Source organism: Uranotaenia lowii, chromosome 1 (genome assembly GCF_029784155.1).
Source record: "Uranotaenia lowii strain MFRU-FL chromosome 1, ASM2978415v1, whole genome shotgun sequence".
Taxonomy (NCBI): domain Eukaryota; kingdom Metazoa; phylum Arthropoda; class Insecta; order Diptera; family Culicidae; genus Uranotaenia; species Uranotaenia lowii.
Window position 1 is genome coordinate 124,844,179 of NC_073691.1, and position 9,858 is coordinate 124,854,036.

The 9,858-nt window shown below is 36.8% G+C and overlaps 1 protein-coding gene across 1 annotated transcript; it reads left to right on the forward strand.

The window, feature by feature from the left end:
* Positions 1 to 379: 379 nt before the first annotated feature.
* On the forward strand, positions 380 to 5,192 carry LOC129739815 (DNA-directed RNA polymerase I subunit RPA12). Its single transcript, XM_055731344.1, has 3 exons — positions 380 to 581; positions 4,751 to 4,976; positions 5,042 to 5,192. The coding sequence occupies exons 1-3, from the start codon at positions 461 to 463 to the stop codon at positions 5,064 to 5,066; spliced, it is 372 nt and encodes a 123-aa protein (XP_055587319.1). The 5' UTR covers positions 380 to 460; the 3' UTR covers positions 5,067 to 5,192.
* Positions 5,193 to 9,858: the final 4,666 nt, after the last annotated feature.

Sequence of the window (9,858 nt, forward strand, 5' to 3'; positions counted from 1 at the left end):
TTTTGGACCACCTTGTCTAATTCTCTTATAAAACAAGTAATCATGATTTTTTTTAGCAAATATTATTGAAGCCCTCTGACACTTAATGTAATGCACTATTTTTTTTTCATTATTAGTTGTTTTAGAAGAGAGCTAGACAAGGTGGTCTAAAATTGGTCCACTGGTCCAAAATAAGTCCGTTACCCTATACACTGGCGACGATTTGTGTTTATTTTTGTCAGGTACGGTGGAACACTGATCGAGGGGAGAAAACAAATACGGTAATATAGATTGATCCTAGATTCATCATGCATATATATCAACACCTCCTATATATACACACCTTGGTTTGGGGGGTGGAAGTTCTCAAATTTAGGTATTTTTTATTTTCAGTGTAGGATGTGATGCATCGAATAAAAAAAATCCACTAGCAAAAAAAAACAAATTGCTTCGAGTATCCTCATTACCATTTCAAAGAACTATGGATTTTAGTTCTTCTATTACCCCGGGATTTTGTCCGGAATGTGGATCAATTCTGCCTTTGCTGAAAATGACGAGAACGGTGACGTGCTACAATTGCCACAGCAACTTTAATGAAGCAGGTAATGTATAAACATGTTTTAATATACCTTTGTTTTCCTTAACCTAGCTATAAAGTTATTTGAAATAACAGGCTGTGTAGAAGTTAAAAGCACCTGCAACGGTTCAGGCGTAAATATTGGTTTTAGGTATTCCAGTTTTAGCACAATTTTAAATTTTGGAATCGGCTAAAACACGCGCTCCCCACCGGTGTGTGATAGCAAAATTAAAACGGGTACACTTTTATTGCCGACACTCAATAATTGAGAAGAAAAAAACTCATTTTAATAGAAAAATTGCTAAGTTTTGAGTTTTACACCGTCATTATTCTACCAGGATTTCATTAATAGTGTTTTCGTTTATTGGCAGTGGCAACCTAGTTACCCACGAGTTTTGCCCTAGCTACTGTTATTGTGTTCGTTTATTAATTCAGAAGTCCACTAGTTTTGCCCGAGATTTGAACCTCAAGCAGGCGGTTGCACCCTGTAAAAGTTGTCAGTGTTGGGGGTAAACATAGGTGTGAGTATAGCAACAATATATTTGCATCGTCCCGGGTAACGATTCTGTTTATTTATTCAGAAAAAGTTTTGCCCCGCGCTTGTGGAGAAAACGAAAACGGCATAAGTTAAAGCCTTTTTAATGAAGTTCGAAACAAGTAGAAATGAATTTACGATTGTATTCCTTTCTTTTTCCAATTGACTTCGACCGATTTCTTCCAGGCCGTAACGAAACCCCCTGTCGAGCTGGATCGCAGCGAGAAAAAAAGCTTAATTGAAACAAAAAAAAAACATTTCGGTATCGAATTTTGAATACGGCGAATGCGCCAACTGTAAACAAATCCAGATAATCACATAAATGCGTTAAACTATTCATTTTACATCCGAAAATATGATCTCCTTTCAATTTTTCTTATTTTAGTGAAGTTAAATTTAATTTTTTAAATAAGGCGAATAGCTTTTTTTATGAGTGTGTAATCCCACAGTTCATTCGCCCATTTCCCCTCAAAATTTCGTCGCGAACAAAAGGGCCAATAGTTATTTCGAGATGGAAAAAGGGCATTGAAGTTTTCGAAAAAAAAATTTCCAGGACGAGGAGATGCACAAATCAGTATTTATAAGATCGTTGAATGTGCTAATGTGTTAACGTGATCATTTGGACCCGTTTTCAAGCCGAAATTTGCTTGAATATTGCTTCGTTAATGAGTGATCTAAAAGGCGAATAGTCATTCTGCAATTCAAAAGGGCACTCCAATTTGGCGAATGAACAAAATGAGAGCACCAGTCTGTGGTAAAAGGGCCCACAGTTATATTTATTAATTTTTTGTGGTAATTAGTACGGAAAAGCTATATTTATCGATCGGGTGTTGAAATTTAACCAATTTGAAAGCATTTTAGCGACTTCTTTAGGAAAATGATTGTACGCAGCTAAATAGGAAATTGATTTTATTTTCTAAAACTTGGAATGCGTTTTTCTCAAAACAAAGGTCTTGGCGCATTCGCCGTATTCAAAATTTGATACCGATTTTTCTTTTAAAAATTGGCTCATTTTGGGGTGCTGATTCCAAATATTAATTTAGTTTACCAGTTCTTGTTTTCGAGACACCTTTTGAAAATAGGTAAAAAGTCATTAAACATATTTGTGCTTTTTTGTGGGCAAACTAAACAGATTTGCAAATTTGCTCCTTTTATGTATTCTTAAGTAAAATTTTCATGATTATCAGTAGTTTGTAATGTAGTAGATGGCTTTTTTAGCCAGAAATTTAAAGGAAGGAATTTTTTCTAAGAATCGGTCTGTCGTAAATTTTGAAATCCTGTTCCAAATTTGCATGAATTTGGAACAAAGGCGTATAACTGTTGGGAATTTTGAAATCTGTGCTTAAACAGCAATTTACGCCACCGGTGCCGGACGGACTGTTTTAGCGTGGTCGAAAACCGTGTTTTGCATACACCGTTGGGACAGCCCTAATAAATTAAAACATGATGCATGCAGTTGTGAAAGATAAAGCATAGTCCTCGCTATAAGAGCATCTGTATTCGTGGTCTATTCTTGGGTCTATTTTATACAAGAATTGAACCAAAGAAATAAGATCCGATCCAATGAAAAAAAAAACTGGCAACCACACGTGTTCCATTACACTGAACCTCGAAAATACCCACACGGAAAATAAGAAAAAGGTACAATTTACCTTTTTGCAAGGTGTTTTTTTCCACCCCTTTTTCGAGGTAAATTTTACCTTTTTTTCATTTACCTAGCAAAAAGGTAAATTTTACCTTTATTTAATTCACCTAGCAAAAAGTTAAATTTTACCTTTTTGGCATTCACCTAGCAAAATAGTAAATAATATCGCTCATCCCCCAAAATCTGATACCGCAATAAAATGGAAATCAAAATAAACAAAGTTATTGCTTATACTGCCTTATACCAGCTCTATAAAACTGGTATAATGGATCACCACCCAAGTAACCATAAGCACTAAAGCTTTGCATTTTGTTAGCTTTACACCAGCATTCAAGTGCTGAATTATACTATATCAGCACATCAAGTGCAATTTTGCATTACAACGATTACAACAGCCCTTCGAGTGCTATGATGCATCATATTAAATTTATACCACTCTTTTAAAATGCAACTAGCATTTTATCAGCTTTGCACAATGCTTTTGGAATGCGACATAGCTCTAAATCTGAATAAAAAATGCTATATTTTTAAGCATTAAATTGGCATCACACAAGCTTGCTTTAATGCTTTTTTGCACAATGAAAGTACTACAGTGGCATGAGGCCAAATCACATTAGCATTGATTGATGCTGAATTTATGCAAATTTAGGGCACCGGTTGCAGAAATTTGATTCAAATAGAGCTTTTTTTTCAAAGATTTAGCGCGGACTTTATAGTTTCATAAGCAGAGTCAATGTCAAATGTTAGAGCCATATGTCATGAGTTCGATTCCAGGTCATCTTCACCCGAAAAATAAAAAAAAACATTTAAAAAATGCAACCGAGAGATTCCCTCAATATGCATAAGCGAAAATCAACATAAGCAAAATTTCATTATCATGGCAGAAAAATGGAGCCAAACAAAAATCGAATTTTTATTTTTACCCGCATGGTTTGTACCTCATTTAAACGCCATTTGCATTTTGCCAGCATTTTGCCCGCCAACGCTATAGCATCAACTTAGCACAGCACAGTGCTTTTATAGGGTTATACCAGTTTCTGCACTAAAGCGCAGACACCAGATAACCAGACTGACCACTGAAGGCCGCAGTTAATTTCGCCAAACTTGGCTCACATGGCTAATATGATGCACAGAATCAAGCTCTATAGCTGACGTTAGAGCAGAATTGGTGCTAGTTTTTAGAACTTATGACTTGGGCAGTGCGGTTGCTCGGGTCGGAATTTGGGTCTAAACCGGCTGTTTGGACCACGGATATAGGTGCTCTTAGAGCATCGATACCGGTAAGTGCTATCCCAGGTGTTAACCCGGGACACATTCTAGGTCTTAGGTCTAGGTAACTTTGAGACTACCGTAATTTCGAATAATAAACTTAAACTTATTTTAGCTTTAGCAGCTCTTTTGCGCACCGGTAAGTGCTAAACTGGTTTCCATTTTTGCCACTGGTGACACACCGATAGGTGTTGTTGATTGATTGATTGATTGTTTGATTAGAGAGACTTTAAACGATAGGTGTTGTTGTTTGTTGCTATTTTCTCTTGTTAATTTTCTCTAGACACCTTAGCACCTGTCAAATCAGGAGCTGGTCGGTATTCAAATTAGCCCTCAAAATTTTACAAAAAAATGGCATCTGGTTCGCTCCCATACTTGTCGGGAGACTTGAGAAGTGTCCTAGTGCCTAGTTGCCTAATGTGGACTAAAGCCTAGTCCACGGTTCTCGAGACGGTCTCAGAGTCTCCCATTTTCTTCGGGAGACACTGAGACCGTCTCAGGTTTCCAACAACAACAGACAACAAAGTTTGTCTCATAACAAAAATCGCAGTTCATATTGCCTAGCGTGGACTAGGCTTAAGGCTACCTGAACTGCGATTTTTGTTTTGAGACGAACTTTGTTGTCTGTTGGAAACATGAGACGGTCTCAGTGTCTCTCGAATAAAGTGGGCGACATTAAGACCGTCTCGAGACCAACTTTCTCCTAGTGTGGACTATCCTTTAACCTATTTAAATTTTATTACAGTATACGGAACAATGGAAATGGAATACACCATACCTTTCAACTCGTACGAGATCAAAAAATCAAACCAACAGCAAAAGCTCAAAACCGAATGCGAAGAAGAAATAGAGGGACCCATCGTGTCTCGCCGGTGTCCAAAATGCGGCAACGATAAGATGTCCTATGCTACCTTACAACTCCGGTCGGCAGATGAAGGTCAAACGGTTTTCTTTACCTGCACAAAGTGCAAGTGAGCATTTATACTTTTAAAAGGTAGCAAATTAGATATTTATTTATCATTTTTCTCTTTTACAGATTTAAGGAATCAGAAAATTCATGATTATGATAGTTACTTTCCAATTAAGTATAAACTTCTTTGTTGAAAATATATATTTTTCACAACTTAACTTACTATTTTCTTACAACATAGATTTAATTTTAATGCTGTGAAATAATCACTTTCCTTTCTTTTTTCTAATTTACTTTCTATTTTCTTAAAAAATTTGCATATTTGTGTCTTTTATAACGGGGTCGTAACCCTTGGTGAACTGTGTCTTTTATGTGATTTTCTCTCTATTTTACGCATAAAGTAGACAAAAGCTTAGCTTAGCAACTACTTATATCCACCATTAATCATTGAACTTGAAGTGCTTAGATACGATCATTTATTCAAAACTCCAGATAACATTTTTTGAAAGACTTCGCTGAATATGCACTTCAAATTCCATGATCTGCTAAGCAAAACAAGTTCTACCTCGCCAATGGTTGCTACTCCGTGATTGATCGAGGCCATCAGCTTTGTGCAAGGTCTGAAAGAATGGTGCTTGCGACTATCAGTGTACTAAATTGTCCTGATTTTCCAAAAAAAATCAAAATTTTAAATGAATTTAAAGTGAAATCGGTGTATCGAACAAATCTGTAATAAAATAGTTCAACCGATAAATCCTCGGTTCAGATGATATTTGAATGTTGATTTTTTGTATAAACTGCAGTTCAGGTATTATTCTTCTCGCCACTGTTGCATTAATTAAGGCATCTGCAATACCTTTATTCGCCTTTATTTATGTAATTTAAGCGAAATTAGTGAAGTCCTTAAAATCCTGATTTTCTTTTTTATGGTGTCCTGAATTTTGAAAAAAAAAAACCACCTGGCATCCCTGCTCAGGACTCATATGTATATAAACTGCAGTTCAGGTATTATTCTTCTCGCCACTGTTGCATTAATTAAGGCATCTGCAATACCTTTATTCGCCTTTATTTATGTAATTTAAGCGGAATTAGTGAAGTCCTTAAAATCCTGATTTTCTTTTTTATGGTGTCCTTAATTTTGAAAAAAAAAACCACCTGGCATCCCTGCTCAGGACCTATAGGCAGGGTGGGTCAGTAGGGTGGGTGCATATTGAGGAAAAGTAGGCAAGGGGTACCAAAAGTTTCTCATTGGTGGGGGTGGAGACGGAGCGTTTTTTGACAGCGAATTGTTCGTCTACCATGCCTACGATTACGATTGCCTGTCACAAGATGGACGATTCCGTGCATTGGTATAAGAACACACCTGAAGCTTTACCCGCCTTGCCTATAAGGGTATATACGGACGATAGTATTGGCGAAAAATTGGCCTCAGCCATAACCTCAAATTTTGATTTGCTGGCGGCCTCACCAGTGATGCTAGGTGCGTTACTAAAATCAGTATTTGCTTATTTTAAACTAATTATAATACTTCTGAGTAGATTAAATTTTTTAACTATCAACAGCTGATAATGTTTGAATTCATTACGGGGCGTCTCTAAACGGATGAAGATAAGCCATCTTTTGCTAATGAATTTTCAAGGTGAATTAAAAAACATCTGAAATATATTTTCATGTACTGCTTGGTTGATTAAAAAAGAGTGGTTTCTAACTTCTAAACGAATGCAAAATCATTCACTGTTACAAACAAGTAAATTAATGAAAGCCCCGACTATGTTGAGTTTGTAAATAATCGCCTACATGCTCTGATTATTTTAAACATATCCACATAATTCGCTACTTCGTTAAAGAGAGCGATACAGTTAGTTGTTATCAGATAAACGATGCGTTTAATTTCACTTTCGATATAAATCTACGGGAAAGTTGTAAAATTCTCAGTACCCATGAAAAGGTTTTTCAATAACATTCCATTAGAAAAAATATAATCATTTTCCAAATATCAATGCACTTGGCAGCCCTGAACACCCAAAAAAATCAAAACACGAACACCTGTGTATCGCTTTTCCACAGGGCGAATTTGTCGATATTAGTGCTGGAAAATCACGTTTATCGTGCGCCCTACTCAAAACTCGATTCTGTTCTCCCATGGTTTGAGGTTAGGGCTGAGGCCTCCTGCTAAGGTGGTGTTCGTGTAGAACTGTCAATATATCCTAATAGGTCGATTCACGCACTGCCTGGCCTCACTGTTTTTGACATTTCGCGATTCCTGTTTTGATTCCTTATTTTCCAATTCTGCACGCTGAGGAAGCAAAGCAAAGATTCGGTCCTCATTTAATTCTCATTCACACGTTTTTAGCAAAAGTACTCAGCTCAATTTTGGGATAAAAAAATAAAAAGAAAATTAGATGTTTTCAGTATCAAATAATGAAAAATCAATCATTTTGTTTGTTAATCCAGCTGGAATAGATGGACTTAAACTTAAAAGTTAAAACACTGACCACTGACTGGACAATCGATTTCGGTTTTTGGTACTGCTCGAAAATGAACGAAAATGTCGATACCAGTTAAATTTTCATGCTTGAATTGCTGCCGCGCAATGTCGACGATAAGAGGCTTCAAGCCAAAAACTGAGAGGAATTTTGTCTATAAGTCTCATATGTCAGTGGGATAAGTGGTTAAACTGACGTTAAAATTTATGATAGTTAAGCCTTTCTTTCGGAATGATTTCCGGAGAATTTTCCTTTATTAGATTCTTCTGTCCCTGAATAGTGTTGTCGTATAAGTATGTGCATTTGTTTTACAGCTTCCGGTCAAAATAACACAAAAAATTTCCGGACAATCGATTCGGCACATTCGAATTCTTTAGAAGTTTCCACATGGAATTTTTTATTTCAAGAAGACGCGCTTTCCCATAATATTCAATGCAAAGTTGTTTGGTTCAGAACAAATTTGTTGAAGAAGGGTTTGAAAACATGTTGAAACATTTTATTGCGGTCACTGGGAAAATTTCTAATCGTGCGACGGTAGCCTTCCGTGCGGTAGGCTAGCCGGAGCAGTAAACACAGTTAAAAAATTCACTCTTACTCACTAATTTCATTGAAAAGTTAAGAAGTAAATTCTTGAATCAATCTTCAAATCATTATTTTGCAAGAGAGGACAAAACATGAAGTCATCGGAATGAAATATTATTATTCTTAGTATTCATTGAGATTGAATTAATTATGAGCGTTAAAATCCCAGACAAAACAAAAAACAATCTACATTATTGAAAACACATTTTTCCATAGCCTGAGAATTAACTAATTTGGCATGACGAAGATTTTTGATGCGATAAATGCGTCTTTGATACTTTATATGCTGGTCGAATTCAATTATGTTGTCGTTAAAATGTAACAAATCGTATATGAGAAGTTAAAAAAAGGAGTTGTATACGGTGAATAGTCTATTATAGAAAATAATACCATTCCCATAGCAAAAAATTGGACTGCGCACTCATAACTGCGAAATTTGTGCGATCTGTCAAATCAGTATAAAATCTGACGGTTTTCTACACGCTAACCGCTTTTCAGTTAAACTTTATACGGATAACTCCGACTGCAAAACATAGCACGAAATCCAACATTCAATGAATGATCGCTACCGTGTCGTCGAATTCTAAACTTATTTAAACAACTACAGGTTTTGCATTTTTTTCGTGAATTTGTCCGCTGGTTGACCCCATCGCAAACAGGTTTTTTTTTTATTATTCATTTTTCCGTGATTTTGACCGCTGATTGACCAAGTTCAAGGCAAACACAATTTTTTGTTTTGTAAACAATAGATAATCCGATAATAATATTTGGTATACATGTTTGTTTGACAACTTTTTATTCAATCATCTTTCAATGTTTTCCGCTTGTTCATCCGATTTAATTTCAGTCGATAAATAATCCTTATGTAGAACAATGCTCATTTTTTTCTTGAATACTGTAATTTTTTTACAGTGGTACCCTACGGGAGCCCAAATCAGCTATCGCAGAAATAGAAAAAAAGAGTGGATCAGCAATAATAAACAAACCTCCATTTCGATTTGTTTTTACGAATTTTTAACTTCTGTTCATTTCCAAAGAGATAAACATGAGAAACCAAAAAATGCGCTAAATTTAATTCACAAAATGGAACTTGGTTTTTTGCTATCCTTAAACTGAGTTTTGAGTTAAATTTCTTGACCGTGCAGCTGTACGAAAAATTTCGCCGCACCCCATTTCTCGTTCGTAAAATTTTGTAAACAGGACGTGCGAACTGTCTAAAGTGGTTATTTTCGGATGGGCAATAACGTAACAACTCGAAAGACTCGGTTAAACGGAGTAAAAGAAAAACGTGTCTATATTGTCAGAGTTTCGATAACAGAAAGGGAAGAGTCTGACAGCTCACACACTGTCATTGCGTAACTACAGTAGAAGCCTTGCATTGTAGTAACGGGCGTTATGCATAGGGTTGCCACCTTAACACCCCTGCTCAACCTTTGCAGATCGCCAACCCTATATTGGCTCGATGTCGCCGAAACGCTGGTGCCGGTAGCCCCTTGGTCATCATGTCGGCCTGCTGTTCCGCAGTTGGCAGATACTCCAATCTAATCCGCCCGCCCTGGATCAGTTCCCTCAGGAAATGGAACTTCACATCCATGTGCTTGATTCGGCCGAAGTCCTTCGACTCTTCGGCAATCCTAATCGTTGACTGATTGTCTTCAAAAATCGTGACAGCTTCTTCGATCTTACAGCCAACATCTAGCAATAGTCTCGCCAACCATATTTCGTGGCAAGCGACTTTGCACAAAGCCGTGAGCTCGGCCTCCGTAGACGAGAGAGATACTGTTTGTTGTTTACGAGTGATCCAACTCACTGTACAGCCAAACACCTTCAAAATTCCGCCACTTACGGAACGTCGATCTACCGTATCGTTTGCCC

Excerpts from the sequence above, each read along its gene's own strand:
- LOC129739815 (XM_055731344.1), top strand. The coding sequence starts at position 461 with ATGGATTTTAGTTCTTCTATTACCCCGGGATTTTGTCCGGAATGTGGA. Across the intron at positions 582-4,750 it reads CAGCAACTTTAATGAAGCAG|TATACGGAACAATGGAAATG; the intron begins GTAATGTATAAA and ends ATTTTATTACAG. Across the intron at positions 4,977-5,041 it reads TTTACCTGCACAAAGTGCAA|ATTTAAGGAATCAGAAAATT; the intron begins GTGAGCATTTAT and ends TCTCTTTTACAG.